The 26,584-nt window shown below is 44.2% G+C and overlaps 2 protein-coding genes across 3 annotated transcripts in view; both read left to right on the top strand.

The window, feature by feature from the left end:
* LOC139406434 (ATPase plasma membrane Ca2+ transporting 1b) overlaps nt 1-19,492 on the top strand; it is a 33,675-nt gene extending 14,183 nt beyond the window's left edge. For both annotated transcript variants that reach the window (XM_071149006.1, XM_071149005.1), the window contains 19 exons: nt 117-314; nt 4,440-4,697; nt 4,891-5,016; nt 6,942-7,178; nt 8,204-8,230; nt 11,188-11,337; nt 11,493-11,707; nt 11,809-12,051; nt 12,342-12,583; nt 12,938-13,175; nt 13,409-13,588; nt 13,671-13,758; nt 13,865-13,971; nt 14,104-14,295; nt 14,474-14,687; nt 16,439-16,650; nt 16,745-16,852; nt 16,977-17,165; nt 17,336-19,492. In XM_071149006.1, coding sequence (XP_071005107.1) covers nt 117-314; nt 4,440-4,697; nt 4,891-5,016; nt 6,942-7,178; nt 8,204-8,230; nt 11,188-11,337; nt 11,493-11,707; nt 11,809-12,051; nt 12,342-12,583; nt 12,938-13,175; nt 13,409-13,588; nt 13,671-13,758; nt 13,865-13,971; nt 14,104-14,295; nt 14,474-14,687; nt 16,439-16,650; nt 16,745-16,852; nt 16,977-17,165; nt 17,336-17,707 — 3,596 coding nt within the window. In that variant the 3' untranslated portion in view covers nt 17,708-19,492. The remainder of the gene's footprint in view (nt 1-116; nt 315-4,439; nt 4,698-4,890; nt 5,017-6,941; nt 7,179-8,203; nt 8,231-11,187; nt 11,338-11,492; nt 11,708-11,808; nt 12,052-12,341; nt 12,584-12,937; nt 13,176-13,408; nt 13,589-13,670; nt 13,759-13,864; nt 13,972-14,103; nt 14,296-14,473; nt 14,688-16,438; nt 16,651-16,744; nt 16,853-16,976; nt 17,166-17,335) is intronic.
* A 1,029-nt stretch (nt 19,493-20,521) lies between these two features.
* Nucleotides 20,522-25,345, top strand: LOC139406436 (G-2 and S-phase expressed 1). Its single transcript, XM_071149007.1, has 12 exons — nt 20,522-20,653; nt 21,019-21,112; nt 21,434-21,491; nt 21,683-22,352; nt 22,465-22,626; nt 22,800-22,941; nt 23,063-23,494; nt 23,638-23,707; nt 23,864-24,088; nt 24,249-24,552; nt 24,667-24,783; nt 24,951-25,345. Exons 2-12 carry the CDS (start codon nt 21,091-21,093, stop codon nt 25,041-25,043), a joined length of 2,295 nt encoding a protein of 764 aa, XP_071005108.1. The 5' UTR covers nt 20,522-20,653; nt 21,019-21,090; the 3' UTR covers nt 25,044-25,345.
* Nucleotides 25,346-26,584: the final 1,239 nt, after the last annotated feature.

The following is a 26,584-nucleotide window of genomic DNA, read 5'->3' as shown; positions in this document are numbered from 1 at the left end:
TTGCTGCAGTATTATGATGGTTCAGATTAAGATCCTGTATCTGATACTATATGAATTCTAGACAATACAAAATGCCATACAGTTGTTAATAATTCCTTTCCCTCCTTCATCTCTAGGGTTAGGAGGGCATGCTGACGACATCGCCAGAAGGAAAGAGGAGTTTGGACAGAACGTTATACCTCCAAAAAAGCCAAAAACATTTCTTCAGTTAGTGTGGGAAGCGTTGCAAGATGTGACACTAATTATCCTAGAAGTGGCAGCCATCATTTCATTAGGCCTTTCTTTTTATAGACCTCCAGATGCCGAAAGAGAAAGTAAGTATCTATTCTTATTTGAAATACCATGTCCTCTAATGCAGTGCTTCCCAAACTTGTACCCCTTCAAACATTCAACATCCAGCTGCGAACCCCCTCTAGCACCTGGGTCAGCACTCTCAAATGTTGTTTTTTGCCATCATTGTAAGCCCGCCACACACACGCTATACATTTATTAAACATAAGAATGAGTGTGAGTTTTTGTCACAACCCGGCTCATGGGAAGTGACAAAGAGCTCTTATAGGACCAGGGCACAAATAATAATATAATAATAATCAATAATTATGCTCTTTATTTAGCCATCTCACATATGAAACCTTATTTGTTAATCGAAAATTGTAAATAACTCAACACAGGTTAATGAGAAGGGTGTGCTTGAAAGGATGCACATAACTCTGCAATGTTGGATTGTATTGTAGAGAGTCTGTCTTAAATAATCTTCCACACACAGCCTGTGCCTGTTTAGTTTTCATGCTAGTGAGGGCCGAGAATCCACTCTCAAATAGGTACGTGGTTGCAATGGGCATCAGTGTCTTAACAGCGTGATTTGCCAAGGCAAGAAACTCTGAGCGCAGCCCTATCCAGAAATCTGGCAGTGGCTTCTGATTAAATTACATTTTCACAGAACTGCTTGTTGCAATTTCGATGAGGGTCTCTTGTTCAGATATTGGTAAGTGGACTGGAGGCAGGGCATGAAAGGGATAACGAATCCAGTTGTTTATGTCATCTGTTTCGGGAAAGTACCTGGGTAATTGCACACCCAACCCACTCAGGTGCTTCGCTCTATTACATTTGACATTGTTCGTAAGCTTGAGTTCATTTCCACACAGAAAAAATACAATGATGGAAAGACATGTGTGTTGTCCTTGTTAATGCAGACAGAGAGGAGCTCCAACTTCTTAGCCTCAATTTTGTCCCGCACATTGAATATAGTTGTGGAGAGTCCCAGTAATCCTAGATTCAGATCATTCAAAGAAAAAACATCCCCAGATAGGCCAGTAGTGTGAGAAACTCATCATCATGCAAGCGTTCAGACAAGTGAAAATTATGGTCAGTAAAGAAAACTTTAAGCTTGTCTCTCAATTTAAAAAACGTGTCAATACTTTGCCCCTTGATAACCAAAGCACTTCTGTATGTTGTAAAAGCATTACATGGTCGCTGCACATATCATTGCATAGTGCAGCAAATTTCAAGGGGGCCGAATACTTTCGCAAGGCACTGTATGTGAAGGAGTAGTTGTTTTTCGAAACATCTCCTGTCATGTCATTGATGCATTGTGAAACAGTGTTGTTTGATGAAGACATTGTCTGTATATTTTTTTGGGCCTTTCCCTCAGCATTGTCCCAGCCATATCCGCAGCAGCAGGAAGAAGTAAGTCCTCCACAATAGTATGGGGCTTGCCTGTCCTAGCCACTCGGTAGCTCAGTGTCACACCCTGGCCATAGAGAGGCTTTTATTCTCTATTTTGGTTAGGCCAGGGTGTGACTAGGGTGGGCATTCTATGTTCCTTTTTCTATGTTTTTGTATGTCGTTGATTTTGGCCGGGTATGGTTCTCAATCAGGGACAGCTGTCTGTCCCTTGTCTCTGATTGAGAACCATACTCAGGTAGTTCTTGCCCACATGGGTTTTGTGGGTAGTTGTTTTCTGTTTTGTGTATTGCACCTTGCAGAACTGTTCGTTTGTTGTTTTTGTTCAAGTGTTCGTATTTATTAAACGTATTATGAATGCTTACCACGCTGCATCTTGGTCCTCTTCTCCCGACGACATTCTTTACAAAACTACCCACCACCAAAGGACCAATCAGCGTGTAATGGACTCCTGGACATCGGAGGAAATATTGGACGACAACGGACCCTGGGCACAGCCGGGAGAGTATCGGCGTCCGAAAGAGGAGCTGGAGGCAGCTAGAGTGGCGCGGCAACACTACGAGGAATTGGCTCGAGGTAACGTGCACGAGAGGCAGCCCCAGAACTTTTTTTGATTGGCGGGGGCACACGGGGAGATTGACGGAGTCAGGTAGGAGACCTGAGCCAACTCCCCGTGCTTACCGTGGCGAGAGAGTGAACGGGCAGGCACCGTGTTATGCGGTGAAGCGCACGGTGTCCCCAGTGCGCACGCATAGCCCGGTGCGCTACATCGTTGCTCCTCGAATCGGCCAGGCTAGAGTGGGCATCGAGCCAGGAGGGATGATGCCAGCTCAGCGCATCTGGTCTCCAGTGCGTCTCCTTGGCCCGGGTTATACTGCACCAGCCCTACGCACGGTGTCCCCGGTTCGCCAGCACAGCCCAGTGCGGCCTGTTCCAACTCTCCGCACTTGCCGGGCTACAGGGGGTATCCAGCCAGGACAGGTTGTGCAGGCTCGTTGCTCGAGACCTCCAGTGCGCCTCAACAGCCCAGCGCATCCGGTGCCTCGGCCAAGGAGGAGGCCGCCTGTATGTCTCCCCTCCTGTCCGGAGCCGCCAGAGCCGCCCGTCTGTCCGGAGACGCCAGAGCCGCCCGTCTGTCCGGAGTCGCCAGAGCCGCCCTTCACTCCGGAGCCGCCAGAGTCGCCCTTCACTCCGGAGCCGCCAGAGTCGCCCTTCACTCCGGAGCCGCCAGAGTCGCCCTTCACTCCGGAGCCGCCAGAGTCGCCCTTCACTCCGGAGCCGCCAGAATCGCAGCCCCTCAGTCCAGAGGCACCCCTCAGTCCAGTGGCGCCCTCTACGAGGGTCTTCAGTCCGGGGCCCGCACCCGAGCCTCCGCCGTAAGGAAGGACCCTCCTCTTTAGAGTCAGGTTTTGCGGCCGGAGTCCGCACTTTTTTTGGGGGGGGGTATGGTTCTCAATCAGGGACAGTCTGTCGTTGTCTCTGATTGAGAACTATACTTAGGTAGCTCTTGCCCAACAAGGGTTTCGTGGGTAGTTGTTTTCTGTTTTGTGTATTTGCACCTTGCAGAACTGTTCGTTTGTTGTTTTTGTTCAAGTGTTCGTATTTATTAAACGTATTATGAATACTTACCACGCTGCACCTTGGTCCTCTTCTCCTTCTCCCGACGACATTTGTTACACTCAGCATCTAGCCCCTTCTTATTAATGGTATCTGTTGCTTTGTGTAAAATGGTCTTACTTCTCGAAAGTAGTCTTTATTCTCGCTCAATAAACTCCTGTGGCTTATTTTTCAAATGGTCATGTTTTGTTTCTAAATGTCTGCGCAAGAGTGAAGGTTTACCGAGACAGAGTAACAGTTAATGTGATTGGATGTTAATTATTTGATTAGGCTAGTTGTATTTGACATTGTGTTATTATTTTGCTGAACACTAGATGGTTTCATTTAATTTCTGCCAGTGAAACGAGGATACTCAGGCGAGAAAGAAACATCACCCAAATGTATAGCCCCGTTGGAAAATATAAATGTACTGTTTGAAAATGTGAATCACATTTTTATTTGGCGTAACCCCCACAGCATTGGGCGTACCCCTGGGGGTACCCCAGTTTGGGAATACATGCTCTAATGGTTTAATCACCAGGTGATTCATATTTACTCAATCAAATACCAAAAGATCTGACTGTTGCTAATTTGCAACTGTAAACTTCATGCATGCAGCCATACATGCGTCTGGTTTGTGCAGTTGCTGGTAATTGGTTATTGGACGGATAGTTAGTATTTCATTGCAGACCAAAACAAGCAGATCTAATTTCAGACGGCACTTTGTTTCTGTGTCTTCCTGGGGATCGTCACAAGTCTCTGACTTTGTTGATAGAAAGAGATACTGCTTGGTACAAATTGTGAGTATCCTGCCTATTATCTAATCATAAAGGGGTTCACTCTGAAACTGATACACTTCAATCAATCCATAATCCCATTCCACAAAGGACTTCAGTGGCAGTAGTCGGTCGCAGTGTACTTCCTGGGATCAAGACAGTGTACTTCCTGTTTTATAATCATTGTAGGATACTTTCTGTGGGATCCTTTGGGTAATGGCCATGCTACCAAAGACAAAATTGTCAATGTCATCAGAATGAATGAGCTACTTGTCCTCAATTTAGGGTTAGGCCTGAGGTATAAAACACAATTCTGGAGGGAATGCAATGTACTTCTGTCCTTTGTAGCACGTCCAGATAGTGACAACTGTCCCTTTCTTTCAGATTGTGGGAAGGCAGCGGGAGGAGTGGAGGATGAGGGGGAGGCAGACACGGGCTGGATTGAGGGTGCAGCCATCCTCCTGTCTGTCGTCTGTGTGGTCTTGGTGACAGCGTTCAATGACTGGAGTAAAGAGAAGCAGTTCCGCGGGCTGCAGAGCCGTATTGAACAGGAGCAGAAGTTCACGGTGGTCCGCGGAGGCCAAGTCATCCAGATCCACGTGGCTGAGATAGTAGTCGGCGATGTTGCACAAGTGAAATACGGTATGGTCCTGAAAGAAAAATGCCGTTCTGTGTTTATTTGTGTGTGTATCCGTGTGCTAGCTTGCATACAGTATGTGTGTGTGCCCTAAAACCAAAGAGCAATCCTACTTTTTTCCTCTACTCTGTCTGAATCTGGGGTAAATGAGCTAACTCACCCAGCTGAACAGTCTGGTGTATGTGTATGTTTTTCCAGGTGACCTTCTTCCTGCTGATGGTGTGCTAATCCAGGGAAATGATTTGAAAATCGATGAAAGCTCTCTAACCGGTGAATCTGACCATGTCAAGAAGACATTGGATAACGATCCCATGCTGCTGTCAGGTAATGATGATGAGCCTTCCTCTCTTCATATAATATGGCTGATGTCTAGTTACAAATCCAATATGGATCAGACTGTATAACGCCCAGTGGTATCACTCCCCTTTCAAGCTAAAATCCTTAGTTGATACGTACTTTTTTTAAAACTTATTAGTGAGAGATATTGATTCTTGAAAAAATAACTTTATAAATGCCTCATGAGCTTTGTTCAACTGTTGTACCCCATCTAAAGCTAGTTTTACTACAATGTTTATCAACATCATAAAACAAACTCTGTATAGCCTTTAAACATGGTTAAAAATGTCATTTTGATATCCATGCTGTATCACATCCGGCCGTGATTGGGAGTCCCATAGGGCGGCGCACAATTAGCCCAGCATCGTCCGGGTATGGCCGGAGTAGGCCGTCATTGTAAATAAGAATTTGTTCTTTAACTGACTTGCCTAGTTAAATAAAGGTTAAATAAAATTTTAAAAAAACAATTATAATATCATGGATGGTCAGTCCTTGCATCCATTTCTTATTCTATGAATTTGAGACTGCTTACATTTATCCGGGCCCACCACTCAGCTTTTTAAAGAAACAGAGGCTGGTGTCGCTTTGTAATTGTTTTAATTAATGAGGGAGTTCTGTTAATTCCCCGGGCACGTCCCGGGTGAAGCGGGTTAGCGTTGATTGCATTTGTTTTGGAACTGAGTTGCCTCCCGGGCGTGAGCCAGGTGCCCTCGTTCTGGCTAACGGCAAAGTTGGCTCAAAACAAAGGCTACGTAGTTTGAAGCACGTGGAGTAATGTGTAGGATTCTGTGTTTTCAAATGCAAACATGATTGATTTTGAAAATGAAAAGTAGTTTGAAAATTCAAACATATATTTTCTGGTTTCTGAACGATGCATCATCCTGCCTTGTTGACAACAGATTACTGTTCCATTTGAGAAGGGCTCTTCTACCTCGCCGGTTTTGCATGTTCACGTCATGGGCCATAGCCCCATGCAATTCGCAACATATCATACTGGCTGAAATGATACAAGACCTTTTGGAGCGTCACTTTAATCAAACGTCCTCATGGATTGTAGCTTGAAGGCTTGACTGCCACTGCACAACACGACCACATGGGTCTCCTTGTTTGTAGACTACTACTAAGAGATGATAATAGATTGAGGCACTTGTTTTTCTCCCTTGAAATACTGTAGTTGCTGTGGCACTGGCAGGCACCCGAAAAAAAAGTGAATGAATGGGGATTTAGGTGATGGAATGGACCATTTGATTTCCTATCCCTACTCAAGTAGAGAATAACAACATGTACTACTCATGCCCTGTCTATCATGACCAAAAAAGTAGAGTAGAGAATAACAACATTTACTACTCATGCCCTGTCTATCATGACCAAAAAAGTAGAGTAGAGAATAACAACATTTACTACTCATGCCTTGTCTATCATGACCAAAAAAGCCTGGTATATATTATTGTTGTGAGAGAGGCTATAAGGACACAGCTGATGCTTAAACTGACTAGCCAAAACTTCAAACTGTCCCTTTACCCTAACCTTAACCAAACCCTTAGCCCTGACCCTAACACTTACCCTACATCGTAACCCTAATCTTAACCTAATTTTAATACATTCTGAAATTAAATATCTGTTTGGTGCATCAGACGTTATAGCCTTTTCCTATTACTGTCAATCACTCTTCTTAAGAGCTCTTAGGAGTCAACAGCTACTTGAAACAGCACGCTCTCTATTCCTCCATAAATACTGTTAGGCCATTCAAGTTTAATTACATATTTATTACATATTTAACAGATGCCCCTCTTCACTTTTCTCAAACATGCAATAAAAGTCTGAAAATGTACCATCCCATTTTAGTTGGAGAGATTCCATTGTTAAGGTTCATGTGATCATGTCTGTCGCATGTCTGTCTTTTCTTTCGTCAGGTACCCACGTCATGGAGGGTTCTGGGAAGATATTGATCACAGCAGTAGGTGTCAACTCCCAGACCGGCATCATTTACACACTACTTGGAGCCGAGGAAGACGAAGATGACGATGAGGACGAAAAGGCGGAGAAGGAAAGGAAAAAGAGGGAGAAAGAGGAGAAGAAGAAAGAGAATGAGAGGAAAAAGAAAGAGAAGAAAGAAAAGAAGGACAAGAAAGACAAACTGGACAAGAAAAGTATGTTGAACTGGATTGTTCTTTCATAGCCATCTGTCACTAAATGTGTCAAACAAACCTCTCACCTCTGTCCATTATATTAACTGTTACAAATAGACCCACTTGCTTTTTATTGAGACTCGTCATAGGAGTAAACATAAAATGGAATTGTTTTGAGAAACTCTGTCCAACAAGTGTTGTAAGATATTCGATTATGCTATCATTTATCCTATAAGGCATACACTTGCTACATTGTTCCAGTGGCATGACATAAAGCTATCTGCTTCCATAGAGGTGATGGCAGACAAGGTTATTCTCCCTTTATGGACTGAAGCGGTCAATCAATCATTCAAGAGAGATAGTAAAATTATGTTTTTGGCTTTGGGTCATCTATTAAAATGCCTGAAAATGTTTAAGCTATCTTCAATGATAAGATGTCTGCCAATGGTGTGTGAGTGACATGCACATTCAATACTTCCACTCAGATGCTGGGCCAATGATAAAAACACTATGAATAACAAAGTTCCCACTTTACACCACACTACACAAACAGTTTCTATAGCTGAATTGTGGTGCATGTTAATCACAGCATGTGGGAGCACTATAGAAGATGCAGATTTAAGATCTCAGCTGGTTAACATATCAGTTAACTGGCTGCAGTTGGGTCAGTTGGACCATGAACCTCTCTCCTGTCACACCCCGGCTAAAAACAGTTACTGCCTGTGAATTAAACAACCTGGTCCTTAGCTTCCTGCCAAGAGTGTTAGAGGAGCGTTGTGTTTAAGTCTGTAATCCCAGTATCATTGATCAGGGGATTGTCATAGTGAGGGAGTACACTATTAGGGAGTTGAGACAGAAATGCATGTCAGAGCATTTACACCTCTTAGTTTCCAATGCGATGTATAAGGGCTAGCCGTCAATAAAACTCACATCCAAGGGAACACATTACAACTAGAAGGGTTTTGCCACTCTGCAAACGTGAGAAGCTCTTTGCTGATGTGTAATTGGATAAGTTTTTAAGTGCAGTGGTTTCTTTCTCTCCACAGATAAGAAAGATGAGAAAAACAAGAAAGGTAGGTTTGTTATTGTGTGTTATATCTATATTGAAGCTGCTAGTTTTTATTTGTGTGCACTTCACGAGCATGGTGTGTTTATATTGAGTACTGTATAGTTTGGTTTGTGTGTTTATTTAGACTCTGTATGATCTGGTCTGCGTGAGGTGGGTAAAGTCTGAGCTAGGCCTCGCTGCCGGTGCGGCCCTGTGTTTCCCTGAGGGCATATGGTAATGTGTGTGTGTCCCTGTGGACCGAGCAGCAGGTGCTCTTGACTCCGCTCATGGTGATTAGGACCAAGGAGATTACAGCTCTTAATCTCAGCAGCTGCTTTCCCCCTCTGCTTTTCTTCCTTTAGCTAACAACCTGTACTGTTTTCGGATCAGCACACTTAAACACTTACACCCACACGCTCACTCACACATTTGCCTGGATGAACAAGGTCCCTTTACTTCACTTACTAACGTGTTGAGTATTTAGGGTTCTAGTGCGTGTGTGTTTGTACATTTACAGAACGTGGGCATGTTTTGGGATGATGGCGGTTGGATTGGTTTGTAGAGAATCTCAGCCAAGAAAGAGCAATAATCCCCAGACTAGGATTAAAGACTGCGAGCCAAACACCATAGTGTCACTGCGGTGTATTACATAGAATAGCACCCCCTATCCGTTTCCATGCAGTATCAACAACTCCTGCCATCCAACTATGAATCCTTACACACCATTGTACTATTTTATTTCCCCCATTTAATTATTTGTTAATTGGATGCATCAACAATTCTTACAATTATTGTATTAAGAGGTGCTCATGTTTGCTAATTTGACTTTTTTTCTAATGTATCTGGAAAAAATAAAGAGAGAACTGAAGGGAATGTTACAGTATTGTCGCGGTCGTCATGAGAAGTAGACCAAGGTGCAGAGTGGTCAGCGTACATTTTCTTTTTATTTGATAATGTCACCAACAAAAACAAAAATAACAAAAACGACCGTGAAGCTTACAAGGGCTATAGTACCCCTAACAAAGACAACTTCCCACAAAACCAACAGGGAAAAAGCTGCCAAAGTATGATTCTCAATCAGAGACAACGATAGACAGCTGTCCCTGATTGAGAACCATACCAGGCCAAACACAAAGAAATAGAAAACATAGAAAATCAGAACATAGAACGCCCACCCCAAATCACACCCTGACCAAGCCAAAATAGAGACCGAGACCCCAAAGGTGTGGACTCCGGCCGCAAAACCTGAACCTATAGGGGAGGATCTGAGTGGGCATCTATCCGCGGTGGCGCCTCTGGTGTGGGGACCCTCGTTGCGGGCCCCGGACTGGGGACCCTCATTGCGGGCCCCGGACTGGGGACCCTCATTGCGGGCCCCGGACTGGGGACCCTCATTGCGGGCCCCGGACTGGGGACCCTCGCTGCGGGCCCCGGACTGGGGACCCTCGTTGCGGGTCCCGGACTGTGGATCATCACTGATGGGAGGAGACGTATAGTCAGCCTGGTGCGTGGTGCTGCCACAGGGCCCTCCAGGCTGGGAAGGCATATAGGAGGCCTGGTTCTGGGAGCAGGCACAGGATGAACCAGGCTGTGGAGGAGCACTGGAGATCTGGTGCTTAACACGTGCACCTCTCCTTTTGGCTGAATGCCCACTTTAGCCCGGCACGGGCGGAGGGCAGGCATAGGACGCACTGAGCAGTCACAGCGCACCGGAGACACAGTGCGCAGAGCCGGCGCAGGATACCCTGGGCCGAAATGGCACACCGGAGACCAAGATCTCTGAGTTGGCACAATCCGCCCTGGCTGGATGCCCATTCTTGCGTGGCACCGGAGACACTGTGCGTTTTCTCCCATAACACGGTGCTTGCACGGTCACTTGCTCCCCGCTGTAAGCACGGGAAGTTGGCTCAGGTCTATAACCCGACTCCGCCAATCTCCCCTTGTGCCCCCCAAATTTTGGGGGGGCTGCCTCTCATGCCTGCTTCGATGGTTAGCCTCCTCATATCGCCGCCGCTCCTCCTTCGCTGCAGTCATCTCCTCCTTTGGACAGCGATACTCCCCAGTCTGCCTCCAGGGTCCTTTACTGTCCAGGATCTCCTCCCATGTCCAGGAGTCCCTTTCACCACGCTGCTTGGTCCTTTGGTGGTGGGAAGTTCTGTCACAGCCATCGTCGGAATGAGACCAAGGTGCAGCGTGGTGAGCGTACATTTTCTTTTTATTTGATAATGTCGCAAACAAAAATAACAAAAACGACCGTGCCGCTTACAAGGGCTAATAGTACCACTAACAAAGACAACTTCCCACAAAACCAACAGGGAAAAAGGCTGCCTAAGTATGATTCCCAATCAGAGACAACGATAGACAGCTGTCCCTGATTGAGGAACCATACCCGGCCAAACACAAAGAAATAGAAAACATAGAAAATCATAACATAGAACGCCCAGCCCAAATCACACCCTGACCAAACCAAAATAGAGACATAAAAAGGCTCTCTAAGTTCAGGGCGTGACAAGTTTGATACTGTAGAAGTAGATTTCTCCTGGTTTTTACTGCCTTATTCCTTATTTTATTCCTTACACTCAGGGAGTACAATTACTCAGGGAGTATAGTTACTCAAGGACTATTGTTAGTTACTCAGGGAGTATAGTTAGTTACTCAGAGAGTCTAATTATTCAGGTAGTATAGTAATTTACTCAGGGAGTGTAGTTGCTTAGGGAGTATAGTTAGTTACTCTGGAATATATCCACTTCTGGAGTATAGTTAGTTACTAATGGAGTATAGTTAGTTACTCGGAGAGCATAGTTACTCAGTGTGTATAGTTACAGAGTATAGTTATTCTGGGAGTATAGTTACACTCTTGTCATCTCTGAGGAAATTCATTTTGATGGGCCCATGTTGTGAATTAGATGTGAACCCGATGTTTCCCAAAATGTCTCTATTTCAACTTAATGTCATTTGAACCCATCCTCTTGTCTCCCTCAGGTAAGTCTAAGGGTGGTGCAGGTGTGGAGATGCAGCCCCTAAACAGTGACGATGGAGGAGAGGAGAAGAAGAAAGCCAACCTACCAAAGAAGGAAAAGTCTGTGCTCCAGGGGAAGTTGACCAAATTAGCGGTGCAGATCGGCAAAGCAGGTAAGACCATCACAAGGGAAGCCCTCTATTTCAACCAAGCAAAATTCGGAATTCTGAAAGTGCGTTTGATTTCCACAGCAGATTGTCTCAGTTTGTCATCATTAAAGATATTTTCCTCTTTCATTGTGTTCACTCCTATCCTTTCACCTGTCCAGGCCTGTTCATGTCGGGATTGACAGTGATCATCCTGATAACTCTGTTTATGGTGGACACTTTCTGGATCCAGGGCCTACCATGGGTCGCGGACTGCACACCCATCTACATACAGTTCTGTGTCAAGTTCTTCATCATAGGTGTAACTGTGCTAGTGGTGGCCGTTCCCGAAGGTCTCCCCTTGGCCGTCACCATCTCATTGGCCTACTCTGTCAAAGTAGGTATCACTACCATGTTAACACAGTATGTATAATTCAGACAGGAGTTATTAAGAAACCCATTGCCAGATCACAAATAATAGCCTCCTCTCTTCTTCAGAAAATGATGAAAGACAACAACCTGGTGAGGCACCTGGATGCCTGTGAAACCATGGGCAACGCCACAGCCATCTGCTCTGACAAAACGGGGACATTAACCATGAACAGGATGACCGTGGTCCAGGCTTATCTGGGAGACAGGCACTACAGGGTGGTTCCTGAGCCTGACCTCATCCCAGGCAAAGTCTTGGACCTGCTCATTATGGGCATCGGAGTCAACTGTGCTTACACTTCCAAGATCATGGTAAGTGAAAATATTTCACTCTGTTGAGATTTTCAACTCTGGCAAACAGAACACAAAAAGATCTGCAATAAAGCTATTTTCTTGGCAATCTTTTATTGACATCTGCTTAAATACATTGAGTGCCAGGTCAGGGATTTCAAGCCAGAGCCAAATCCTCTTGAGATCTGGGTACTTAGACTTTCATTTCGATCATGCATTGATATCAATGGGAAATATTTGTAAAGAATTGAATTTATGTTAGTTGATTTGAAGTTTGGAACTGACCTTAATGTGTAAATGGTTTGTCTCAGTCTCCTGAGAAGGAGGGCGGGCTGCCGCGCCAAGTGGGCAACAAGACTGAATGTGCCTTGCTGGGCTTTGCCTTGGATCTGAGACGGGACTATATGACCATCCGCAATGAGGTCCCAGAGGAGAAGCTCTTCAAGGTCTACACCTTCAACTCAGTCAGGAAGTCCATGAGCACGGTGCTAAAGAACGCAGATGGGAGCTACCGCATGTTCAGCAAAGGAGCATCAGAGATCCTCCTGAAGAAGTAGGCCGGGACTTTCTGTTTTTCCCTTTCGTGCAAATTAACTTGCTCAGTATTATTTGTCAGCAATATTAGAAACCTAATAGAAATATAAACTTAATATAAATATAAACCTAATATATACAGTATAGAAATATAGACCTAATATATACCGTATATAAACTTAATATCAATATAAACCTAATATATACAGTATATAAATATAAACCTAATATATACAGTATATAAACCTAGTATAATTATAAACCTTATATATACAGTATATAAATATAAACCTAATATATAAGGTATATAAACTTAATATAAACCTAATATAAATATAAACCTAAAATGAATTCCCTCTTTATCTCAACACAGGTGTTGTAAGATCATGACAGCCAATGGGGAGGCTAAGGTCTTTAAGTCCAGGGACAGAGATGACGTGGTGAAGAAGGTGATCGAGCCCATGGCCTCCGAGGGCCTCAGGACCATCTGCCTGGCCTATAGGGACTTCCCCCCTGCCGACGGCGAGCCTGACTGGGAAAACGAAACTGACATCCTCACCGGCCTCACCTGTTTGTGTGTGGTGGGCATCGAGGACCCCGTACGGCCAGAGGTAAAAGGGCCATTGGAGCCCAAACAAAGGTCCTTGTTGCAAAGGTCTAATTAATTGAAGAAGGTAAATGTTTGTGTTGCTATAACCCTCAACAGTGTACATGTATAATCACCCTAAAAAGGAAAGCAGGTGTTTGTGAGTGTGTCACTGGGGCGTTGAATTATAAGCAAAACACACATTTCCATAATCTGAAGAGAAAAAATGGACAGTAAGGTATTCTTCTTCCACCCTAGGTCCCTGACGCCATTAAGAGGTGTCAGCGCGCTGGCATCACGGTGCGCATGGTCACAGGGGACAACATCAACACGGCTCGGGCCATCGCTAGCAAGTGTGGCATACTGCAGCCCGGAGATGACTTCCTCTGTATAGACGGCAAAGAGTTCAACCGACGAATTAGAAATGAACTGGGAGAGGTAATATTCCTCTCACAAAATATAACTGTTTCTGTAAAAAAAAATGGGATGATAGAGTAACCCAAGGAATGTCTACTTCCAGATTGAGCAAGAGCGCATTGATAAGATTTGGCCCAAACTCCGTGTGCTTGCAAGATCCTCACCCACTGACAAACATACCTTAGTGAAAGGTATGTTTGTGTTTTTTTTCCATTCATCACTATTTTTGGAAAGTTACAGATACATTTTTAGGTCTCACATATTATCTAAAGGGATGATGCTTGCCTCTGTTCACAGGTATAATGGATAGCACTGTACAAGAACCAAGACAAGTTGTTGCTGTAACAGGAGATGGTACTAATGACGGCCCTGCCTTGAAGAAAGCTGATGTTGGATTTGCCATGGTATTATTATACTCCAAGTTCTGGCACATGTTATGTCCCATCAATATTATATGAGTAGGTTCTCTCTCTCATTCAACCAGACGGATACTTTTGGTGCTGTGACTAATACGCTGTGACATGATGTGCCCACAGGGCATTGCAGGCACGGATGTGGCCAAAGAGGCCTCAGACATCATCCTGACAGATGACAACTTCAGCAGCATCGTCAAGGCGGTGATGTGGGGACGGAACGTCTACGATAGCATCTCAAAGTTTCTCCAGTTCCAGCTGACGGTTAATGTGGTGGCTGTCATTGTGGCCTTCACCGGAGCCTGCATCACACAGGTGAGACACTCTCTATTTCTGCCATGTCCATCCTTCCCATCTTACCTTTTTGCTTGTAAAGTTGAGGCACAGAGAGAGTCTAACTGCCTATAGGGAGTTTTTATTATCTACTCTACAAGTTACAACTGTCTTTGAAAAGTGGAGAGCTATACACAACTCAAACTACATCTCCCCTCAGGACTCTCCTCTCAAAGCTGTCCAGATGCTGTGGGTGAACCTGATCATGGACACCTTTGCCTCGCTGGCCCTGGCCACTGAGCCCCCAACTGAGTCTCTCCTGCTGAGGAAGCCGTACGGCCGCAACAAGCCCCTCATCTCTCGAACCATGATGAAGAACATCCTGGGCCACGCTGTCTACCAGCTCACCATCATCTTCACTCTGCTGTTTGCCGGTGAGTACCGCCCGGAGGTCAATTCAATTAGTCGTGGCAATTGGACATTGACATTAAAGTTCATGTATTTTTTCCCCCTCTTTCCCTCCAACTTTGTTCTTGATAAAGTTATGAAAGCAAATGTATTGTATTACGTGATCCGTATTGCTGGTCTCCAGTGGGCCTTGTCAGTATGCACTGCACCTACAGTGAGGGAAAAAAGTATTTGATCCCCTGCTAATTTTGTACGTTTGCCCACTGACAAAGAAATGATCTGTCTATAAATGTAATGGTAAGTTTATTTGAACAGTGAGAGACAGAATAATAACAAAAATGTTATAAATTGATTTGCATTTTAATAAGGGAAATAAAGTATTTGACCCCTCTGCAAAACATGACTTAGTACTTGGTGGCAAAACCCTTGTTGGCAATCACAGAGGTCAGACGTTTCTTGTAGTTGGCCACCAGGTTTGCACACATCTCAAGAGGGATTTTGTCCCACTCCTCTTTGCAGATCTTCTCCAAGTCATTAAGGTTTCGAGGCTGACGTTTGGCAACTCGAACCTTCAGCTCCCTCCACAGATTTTCTATGGGATTAAGGTCTGGAGACTGGCTAGGCCACTCCAGGACCTTAATGTGCTTCTTCTTGAGCCACTCCTTTGTTGCCTTGGCCGTGTGTTTTGGGTCATTGTCATGCTGGAATACCCATCCACAACCTATTTTCAAGAGGTTCTCACCCAAGATTTGACGGTACATGGCCCCGTCCATCGTCCCTTTGATGCGGTGAAGTTGTCCTGTCCCCTTAGCAGAAAAACACTGCCAAAGCATAATGTTTCCACCTCCATGTTTGCCGGTGGGGATGATGTTCTTGGGGTCATAGGCAGCATTCCTCCTCCTCCAAACACGGCGAGTTGAGTTGATGCCAAAGAGCACCATTTTGGTCTCATCTGACCACAACACTTTCACCCAGTTGTCCTCTGAATCATTCAGATGTTCATTGGCAAGCTTCAGACGGGCATGTATATGTGCTTTCTTGAGCAGGGGGAACTTGCGGGCGCTGCAGGATTTCAGTCCTTCACGGCGTAGTGTGTTACCAATTGTTTTCTTGGTGACTATGGTCCCAGCTGCCTTGAGATCATTGACAAGATCCCCCCGTGTAGTTCTGGAATGATTCCTCACCGTTCTCATGATCATTGCAACTCCACGAGGTGAGATCTTGCATGGAGCCCCAGGCCGAGGGAGATTGACAGTTATTTTGTGTTTCTTCCATTTGCGAATAATCGCACCAACTGTTGTCACCTTCTCACCAAGCTGCTTGGCGATGGTCTTGTAGCCCATTCCAGCTTTGTGTAGGTCTACAATCTTGTCCCTGACATCCTTCGAGAGCTCTTTGGTCTTGGCCATGGTGGAGAGTTTGGAATCTGTTTGATTGATTGCTTCTGTGGACAGATGTCTTTTTATACAGGTAACAAACTGAGATTAGGAGCATTCCCTTTAAGAGTATGCTTCTAATCTCAGCTCGTTACCTGTATAAAAGACACCTGGGAGACAGAAATCTTTCTGATTGAGACGGGGTCAAATACTTATTTCCCTCATTAAAATGCAAATCAATTTATAACATTTTTGATTTTTTTGATATTATTCTGTCTCTCACTGTTCAAATAAACCTACCATTAAAATTATAGACTGATAATTTCTTTGTCAGTGGGCAAACGTACAAAATCATCTGGGGATCAAATACTTTTTCCCCTCACTGTATGTTTCCACCACAGGGGAGCAGATGTTCGACATTGACAGTGGGAGGTACGCGCCACTCCACGCCCCTCCCTCAGAACATTACACAATTGTCTTCAACACCTTCGTCATGATGCAACTCTTCAACGAGATCAACGCCCGCAAGATCCACGGCGAGCGCAACGTCTTTGACGGCATCTTCAAAAACATGATCTTCTGCTCCATTGTGTTCGGAACGTTCGTCATCCAGGTGAGCAGCATTCAGATCTATACAGGAAATTCACACAGGGGATTTCATATTGGAAAGAAAGTAGTCTCCAATCACCCTGTGTTTTGTCATCCAGATTGTGATAGTGCAGTTTGGAGGGAAACCTTTCAGCTGTGTGTGCCTCACCATCGACCAATGGCTCTGGTGTGTCTTCTTGGGCTTTGGATGTCTACTGTGGGGCCAGGTGAGCTTATTGCCGGTTTCTAATGTCCTTCAAAGTCCCTGTGATCTACATGCCTGTTATTAAATGACAAAAAAAAGTTTTGTCACAAATGAGTTCAACATTTGAGTTTGTGTCTCATTTCTAGGTGGTCACCACTGTCCCCACCAGCCGGCTGAAGTTCCTGAAGTCTGCAGGCCATGGCACGCAGCAGGAGGAGATCCCTGAGGAGGAGCTGGAGGAGATGGAGGACCTAGACGAGATCGACCACGCTGAGATGGAGATGAGGAGGGGACAGGTCCTCTGGTGCAGAGGTCTAGGCAGGATCCAGACTCAGGTATGTATGGTCAACTCACAATTACATCTCAGCTCATAATCATCCCTCAGCTTTACACCAAACCATAGCTACCATTGGCCTGGATACAAACTCAGTATTGTGCTTTATTAAATTTCAATGGGGTCTCAATACTCATATTTTGACTGTGTCTTTGTCCCCAAACTGTCCAGATCCGCGTAGTGAATGCCTTCCGAGACACTATGTCCCCCTACGAGGGTCTGGAGACCCCGGAGTCCCGCAACTCCATCCACAACTTCATGACAACCCCAGAGTTCAGGATAGAAGACTCAGAGCCACAGATCCCACTCATCGACGACACAGAGGGGGAGGACGATGCTCCCACCAAGCGCAACGCTGCACAGACTCTGCCCCCACACTCCAAGCTGGCCACCCTCCCGTCCTCGCCCAACCAGAACAATAACGCTGTGGACATGGTCATCCCCCTCCACAAGGAGAGCCCAAAGATTAGCGGGAATCCTGAGAGTGCTGTGCTTCCGGCGTGCCCTGGGAGCCCGCTGAACAGCCTGGAGACCTCCCTCTGAGCTGGACCGTAGTACCAGTAATGGCCCACTGACCTCAGCCCCCGTAACAATACCAAGACATGGGGAGAGGAGGCTTCTAGAAGTTTTGGTTTGGACTGGAATTGAGGACATCAGATATTTCAGATTTTATGGTCTTGTATCGATGGAGGGGTGCATATTTTGAATGAAAGAATTATAGACTACGCTTTAAAAAAGTAATTGAATGAACAGGGAGGCTGGGACGCATTGCTGTACATCAGCAATACTTCTAAAGAATTAATGCATTGGCTATGTATATTTTTACGATTTCATTCATGTTGTGAAAGCAGACCTGTTTACACATTTGTGAAACTTTGATTGTCTGTGAAAGACCTACGTAATAACATGTACAACGTGGGGCTGTGAAATTCAAAAAATATATACCGTATTTTAGATATTGCTGTTTTTTAGGAGAAAACAGGTTTCTATTGAAACTGAACTATTTTGCCTGCAAGTTCTATTTGGTATGTATTTTGCTAGGTACATAGAAATATCTAGCAAAATAAGAAGAGGTGGTTTTATGGTCTATTAGGAGAGGTTAGAATAACTGGAAAACAACCACAAATATCCATGTACACAATTCCACACTGTAAATATTCACTCTGTTCCCAATCATTCCAAAACTACATTTCATGTTTACTGGAAAGTGGAGCTTCCATTTGTCACTAGTGCTATAAATCTAGACCACAGATGATAAGCACCGACTCCATGGAAAGGCTCATTATGAATCAAGGATACTATACATACTATACATACTGTACAATGTGTCTGTAGAGATAATTATGTGAAGTGAGTGTATTGTTGGTTTTAAGTCATTTTTTACCATTTTAAATCAGGAGTAGGTTGTTGCCTGATCAAAAACCACGTAATTCAAAGACGTTTAATGTGCTGAATGGTTTTGATGACCTGGGTTGTATTTCACAAATAGGATCAAAGGGTTTGCCCAGCTAACTGATATAACTTGATTCTCTACATCATTAACATGTACAGTTAGTTGATAAAGTAATACTTACCCATTGATGTCCCTTTCCATTTGACCTCTCCCGTGAACTGACCTGGGTGATTTGGGTTGTTATTATTTAAAGTTGACTACCATATTGATTCTGCTTTTTGAAATACCCTCCAGGAAACATAGAAACTACGCAAGATACAGGGGACTTTAGACTCTCGGCACAGAGTACTTTATTGCATATAACCTCCTTCAGAGAGACTTAATATTTTGTAAAATATAGCCTAGCTTTGTATCTTCTTCAAGAAAACTAAGTAGTTTTCATCCCTCACAAAAGTCAGGGTATCATCATTTTGGAGGCAGAATTGAAAAGGATTCAAAACAGAGTTTTTTTGGGGGGGAGGGGGTCTGGAATCCAGGGGCCATATCCATAAGCCATCTCAGAGTAGGAGTGCTGATCTAGGATCTGTCCTTTTAATCTGGTTCATTATGATCTAAAAGATTCACCTGATCCTAGATCAGCACTTCTACTCTGAGATACTTTGTGGATACGGACATATTTATTTGGGATTTCTTCCCTGTATTGCAATTTCAAACTTCATATTAAGAAGAAAGAAGGTATAAATCCCAATCCAATGGAAGTACTGTAGATGGTAAAAAATTAAGAAAGATTCCATAATCAACTTTTGTTTGTTTCTCTGTAGTTTCATTCAACATTGGGAATTACTGTTTATCCACCTCTATAAGGTATTTTTTTTTTATCTCAATATTTGGTAATAAAGTACTTTGTGTCTGTTTATTTTAAGCAATGGCTGTTGTGGTCGATATTCATTTTCGAAACGTGTTGAGTAATGTGTATGGTTTTGAAAATAAAATGAATATTTAGCTTACCTAAATGGTTTTGAATCTGTCCTCTATATTTTTAAAACTTTTTCCCAACATTCAGTCATTATTGCAACACTCGGTTCATTTAAAAAGGCTATTGAATTTGGCCATCAGTGTCTCTGAAAAAATCCACACCACACCATATAGGCCAACCGGTATCTGGTTCTCCCTGTTCACAATGCTAGTATTATAATAGTCTATTATTGAAAAACTAATGCCTGTCATACCCGAGTTTAAGTGACATTTCTTAACAGAAAATGACTGAAGTAAAAGCGAAAAATCCCTCCTTAAAGGAGCTACATGTAGAATTTTTGGATTGTAATTTCAGAAAATGTGCATAATATATCTGCAGTAATAGTGGAATGCTAGTGTTTCACAATCTTTTTTCACTAAACAAACATTTTGGCCAAATACAAAATCGCATTCTAAAATGCAGACTTTCTGACAGAAAAAGCCAGACCAAAGAGGGAAAACACCCCTCCCTCTCTTATATTGGCATCACTAAAAAGTGTGGCCATCTCCTCGAGCACAACGAAAAATGGTAGACTGGCTGATACAAGCGTCAATGTAGAAATCGCTCTGTCATTTCCTGGTTGCTGAAATTCTACAGTCTTCAATTTCAGTTAATGTGATGCAAAAATGCATCACATAAATTCCACCAGGAATTATAAATGTATCGGAGTAAAAAGTACATACATTTTTTAGGAAATGTAACGTTAGCTAGGAATGTAGCTAGTTGAGTAAAAATAAAAGTAAAAAATATAAATACTCAAGTAAGAACAGATACCCCTGCAAAAAAAAGTATTTGTAGGCTACTTACTTTATATTTATGTTTTTCCGCCCAGTCAAAATAAAGGTTAAATAAAAATGTAAAGGCAAAATGACTACAATTCCCAGTAGCGCTCTGGTGTCTCTTATGCCAGACGTTTCAACCAATGTCGAGGTAGCCTGCATGTCACATGGACTTGTTTGTTCACGAAATTTGAAATATCTCTTACTCTCGGACCAAATACATGTTTTTGAAACAGATGTTGAACTGCATAACATCGATTTAGCAGAATATAACTAGCAAACTTATTTACTAACATAAGACGGTAGGTGCTGTTTGGATGTATTGGAAATACGAAATTCGTCATAACGACCTAGGTAGCTAGCCAGATGCATTTTATTGTATGTCGTGCCAGCTAACGCGTTAGCTAGATTACTGCTAACTAGATACATTTTTAAAACGGCTACAAATACATTACCAACTAAAAGAAGGATTGGGCTAAAGTTAGCTAGCTAACCAACAATGTAAATGAATTCTGATATGTTAGTTAGTTATGTTCATAATACATGCTAGTCAGTCAAAACTAGCTAGTTAATGTTAACGTAGATTTATTAGACATAACGTTAGCTTTTAGCTAGCTTCTCTATCACTGTTTTTCATAAGTTTTCAATTTCTCATTTCCCTATGAAGGACGACTAACGTTAACCTACTACGACACCTGCACTCTGGGCCCTAGCGACCTGTCCTAGTCCCGTGAGGAGTATGGATTCCCATGCCAACAGTGGTAACTCAGCTTTCTTATCCTTATTTCTTGTTAACTATAATTTATTCCATTGCTATTCACATTGTCAACTGTTTAACGTTAAAGTCCATTAGCCAGACCCCCAAGTTTTGACCGTCGAGTTCACAAAGTTGCATATGATTGTGACATAACTAGGTTAGTTAGACCTTCAAGAAAATCACTGAGATCGTCACCCCAAGTGAGTCGACCAACCCCCGTGGCTCATGTACTATTAGTAGCGAGACAAACACTGTTCTTCCTATCAAAGGATTTTATTTTTTTGGTGCATTGTTTGTTTAAATGTCCTTGTTCCTTCCCCACAAGAATTCTTCTCATTGGCTGAAGAGAAGTTTGATTTTGACGTTTCACTCTCACCTGCCAGGTTGGTGTCATAGATATCTTTGATTTCCATTTCTTTGGTTTGTATGCATTTCTCTCTTGAATGCGTTGCCACTGAACTCACAATCTGTCTTTGTATTTGATACCACCATTGTCTATACATTTTACTTGGGAAATGTTACATCACTTACATATGAAAAATAACATTGTAAAATCATTCCCCCTTGTTTAAAGCTCAAGAGGAGATGAAGACGATGACGAGGTTTTTGTTGGTCCGGTCTGTCACAAGGAGAGGTGTATCTCCGTCGGTCTGGAGACCATTGTCAAGGAAAACGTCAGCAGTTTTCCTTCAGTGGGTGAGGGGCCGAGCTGGAGTCCTTTGGCTGTGGACAAGTTTGAGGAAATCTGCAAGGAAGCCAACCTACTAGCCAGTCAACTAGTTGTCAACCAGCAGCACCCTGATGTAGGGGTAACCAACGGTACACTCACATTGAGTAAAGAAGAACCGAAAGAAGACTTTGTGCAGGATGCTGAGGCCAAACTGGGCATGTTCAGAAAGCCAGTTGATGCTGTCCTAAGCCCTATCAAAAGGGAGACCTTCTGTGTGCAGGACAGTCCATTGAAGCAGCTCCCTCCTGCTATTCAGCAGCGGTTGTTAAGAGATGGTGGGGTTTCTAACTCCACTAAGAGCCGTGTTGGCACTTCCAGCCCTGTGAGAGCAGGGACTACGACTCGGACCAAGATGGTGCTCCGAGGAAGGGTAGGGCTGGCCTGCAACACCGGGGTGCTCCCTAGCAAACAACAACCAGCAGCCCGAGGAGCGACCGCGACGACAGCCCTGCAGACAGCCAAGACCAGACCGGAGCCTGCTGAGAAGACCACCATGCTGGCTCCTCCAAGCAAAGTATGGGCTCTTAGAAGATATCTAGCCACATAGACTATACAGAATGATCGAGGCTAAGGTCAAATCAGTACTGTAGAAAGTTTTCTCAACTCATGTAGTCTGTTTATTTCAGGGTAACTTGGGGCTGAGGCGTAGCCCAGGTAGTCGTAACTCCAGCAGAGCAGCCTCCTGCGAGGACCTTCTCTCTGACACGGCCAGCATAGCCTCCGACATCAGCGACACCTCCCTCAACTCCAGTCTGCAGGGAAAGAGGACCCTCGTACCTCCTAGCAAGGTAACCCAGAGGAATTTGCTGATATCATCAGACACTGACATTTTAAACAGAATTCTTAATTCATATATATATATATATATATATTATGAGACTTCAGATCAGGTGGTAAAATATGTGAATACCCTCTGATGAAATGGCAGGTGTTGAAACATGAATGTCCTTGTCCTATTCAGAGTGGGATGCGGGCTCCGTCAGCAGTCAAAGCCCCCCCTCCTCAGACCAGGAGAGTGACTGACCAGAGGAGAAACACATCTTCCTCCTCTTCCTCAGTGTCCAGCTTCAACTCCAGTCTGTCTGTGTCACCCACAGGGAAAGGTGAGGCCCTGTGTAGAGCTTCACGGTGTAATTTCAAGGTGCTGTCTACAGTTCAACCATTTTAAAGATGTGAAGTGTATGGAAAGTGCAATGCAAATATCTGACCTGTCTCTGATTTTAGGTAAACTCAGCACGCCCCTCAACTCCAGCATCAGTGGCCCTAATGGCCGCCTGCCCACTGGCAAGAGCCGACTCACCAATCCTGTTGTGAGTGCTACCAAGACCTGCAGGTCTACCCTCATCAGCCGAGCTCCGGGGCTTCCCTCTTCCACCACAGTAGCACGCCGTGTCATCTCAGACCCGGGAAGGAAGCTCTCTGAGCAAGACCGATTTAAAACGGTTCAGTCCACCCCTTTGAAGAGAGTTGAACCGGTGGCCACAGCCACCCCCTTGCACCAGACCCCAGCAAAGATGAACATGGAGAGAATGTCCTCTGTGCCCAACATCCCCACCTCATCTTCAGCAAAGACGAAGGACGTCGTCAAGGGCAACCCCAAACTCAAGGCGTTCATTGCTCCAACCCCTACTAGTCAGTTCAAGAGGAGGTTGGAAGGTGAGGACTGGTCAACTGTTGGCTACCTATGAGCAGCTACTACTGATCACTGGCTTGTCTTACTTCATGTTTCTGAATGGAAAGGCTCATAATTGTTTGCTTGCAAAAATTTTAACATATTTATTTGTGTTTTCCCTACAAAGCTGTTTCATCCCCTGATGCCCCTCTCATCATGAAGCCAAAGAGATTGATGTCTGCTTGCAGTGTGGAAAGGTACTGTAACTAGGATTTAAATTAATTATTTTTTATTCCTAAGTGTCTGGAGTCGGAAATTGTACACCATTGACGATTATTAGAATACTGAAGATGTTAGTCATCCTAGTCATACCATTAGCATTGAATATGCCTTCCCCCCCTTCTATCCATCAGTCTCCCCCACAAACTACCAGTTCCAGAGCTGTTCCAGACGCCCCCTGCTGGGGGGAACAAGGCAGTGCAACCCAAGATGAGACACCCCTCTGCCCTTCCCACCCCTGTGAACCGGAGGATCTCTGGTATCCCCATGCTCACCCCGAATAGCATTTCACGGCCAGGCAGGCCTTCCCTGAGCATGGCCTTCCGGCCAGCCTCTATCCAGAGGGCCATCTACTGGAGGTGAGAAAGCAGCTGCCACACTAGGACCACCACACTGGACTCTGTCTAAAAGGGCCAAGATAATAGTCTTGCCATAAGTGACAATGAATCAGTGTTAGGGTAAGGTGTTGTGATGTAATAAAAATAGGCTAGTTGGTGACAACATTATTATTTTTTTCAGTCCCGACCAGGTGAAAGGGAGCCACCAAGAGGAGGCGACAGCAGCACCAGAAGAGGAGACCGTCCAGCCATTTTCCCTAGAGGACGAGCCAGAGGTGCAGCCCCCCACCCCTGCTACAGTCCCCCATCCAGAGGAGCAGGGGGTAGGTCAGGATGACCCAGAACCAGGAGTGGACCAGGTGCCTCCGACTAACAAGGAAAACAACCACCCTGAGCCGAATGAAGAATCCAAGGAGCTCGAGAACACTGAAAAGCTGCTAGAGCAGCCTCAATGCAATTGGATGAAGACCCAGGATGTTAATGAGGTAATGTCTTGATATGTGGAAGTAGTTGATATGTTGTCTTGTTTCAGCTTGCATACGTTATTTGTCTTTGGTTGAATGACGTTTGTATGTTTTGGGTTGTTTCTTGTCCAATAGGTTTTGCTGGTAGATGCCCCGGCACCTGTGTTGAGGCCATATGAGAAACTCCTAATTGACCTCTCCAGCACTCCTGTCCTGATCAGAACAGCCTCTGTGAAGCCCTCTGGTGGTCAGGTGAGAGAATGTACTCCATACATTATGATGACTGACTCAAATTATTAAAAAATTCCTATTGAGAAAAACAGTGCCATGATACCCAGTTGACTCATCACAAATGTTGTCAGGATTCATGACCACACTGATTTCTGGTAATTGTATGTGTGTTTCTTTCCCACCTACAGCTGATTGACCTGAGCTCGCCCCTGATCAAATGGAGTCCAGAAGACAAGGACCAAGCCTTAAATGAAGCACCCCTGATCAACTTATCCTTTTGATTAATAATATCGCAATAGAGCATTCCAGCATTTCCTCTACATGTATATTGATTCCAATAGCCTTCCTGCTGACGCTTGTGCCTGTACCACACACAAATGACATTTATAATGAGAACTAACTGCTGATGATCAAGGGTTTAAGAAAAGATTGTTTTAAGTCGAGACTGTTAGTATGTATACTATGTAAGTCACCAATCTGATTTATTTTCAAGAATGGTACTGTACCTTTTTATTTTTGTTTGTTACTGTCTTGCAGCTCTGTGTGATTCTTTTAAAAGCTCTAATAAATGTTCTTCATTTAACGTATTGTGATGCTGAGTCTTGCATGTAAATGAATGCAGGTATGGTATTAGGACCAGAGAGCTGACCTGTGCTCTTTGCCTCGGAGACAGTCTACTCCACCATTGGCTGGCCACCCAGAAGATTGACTTTGGCTGAAGGAACAGCTCCTGCCCACAGACAGATGTTGTTGTGCTCTCATAAATAAGATGTCATCCACTATATATACAAAAGTATGTGGACACCCTTTCAAATGAGTAGATTTGGCTAATTCAGCCACACCCTTGCTGACAGGTGTATAAAATTGAGAACACAGCCATGTAATCTCCATAAACAAACATTGGAAGTAGAATAGCCTTACTGAATAGCTCAGTGACTTAACGTGGCACCGTCATAGGATGCCACCTTTCCAACAAGTCAGTTTGTCAAATTTCTGCCATGCTAGAGCTGCCCTGGTCAACTGTAAATGCTGTTTTTGTGAAATGGAAACATCTAGGATCAACAGCTACCGCAGAGTGCTGTAGTGCGTAAAAATCGTCTGGTTCGTTTGCAACACTCACTACCGAGTTCCAAACTGCCTTTGGAAGCAATGTCAGCACAAGAACTGTTCGTCAGGAGCTTCGTGAAAGAGGTTTCCTTGGCCGAGCAGCTGCACACAAGACTAAGATCACCACGCGTCATGCCAAGCATTGGCTGGAGTGGTGTAAAGCTCTCCTCCATTGGACTCCAGCAGTGTAAACAGGTTCGCTGGAGTGGTGAATCACAATTCGCTATCTGGCAGTCCAACTGACAAATCTGGGTTTCGCGGATGCCAGGAGAAGACTACCTGCCCAAATGTATATTGTCAACTGTAAAGTTTAGTGGAGATGGAATAATGGTCTGGGGCTGTTTTTCATGGTTCGGTCTCGGCCCCTTAGTTCCAGGGAAGGGAAATCTTAACACCACAGCATACAATGACGTTCTCGATGATTCTGTGCTTTCAACTTATTTTTTATTTTATTTCACCTTTATTTAACCAGGTAGGCCAGTTGAGAACAAGTTCTCATTTACAACTGTGACCTGGCCAAGATAAAGCAAAGCAGTGCGACAAAAAAAGAGTTACACATGGGATAAACAAACGTACAGTCAATAACACAATAGAAAATGTGTATACAATGTGTGCAAATAAAGTAAGGAGGTATGGCAATAAATAGGCCGTAGTGGCAAAGTAACTACAATTTATCAATTAACACTGGAGTGCTAGATGTGCAGATCAGGATGTA

Source organism: Oncorhynchus clarkii, chromosome 4 (assembly GCF_045791955.1).
Source record: "Oncorhynchus clarkii lewisi isolate Uvic-CL-2024 chromosome 4, UVic_Ocla_1.0, whole genome shotgun sequence".
Classification (NCBI taxonomy): domain Eukaryota; kingdom Metazoa; phylum Chordata; class Actinopteri; order Salmoniformes; family Salmonidae; genus Oncorhynchus; species Oncorhynchus clarkii.
The sequence above is the reverse complement of the archived record's forward strand: the minus strand, read 5'-3'. Positions and strand labels throughout refer to the sequence as shown.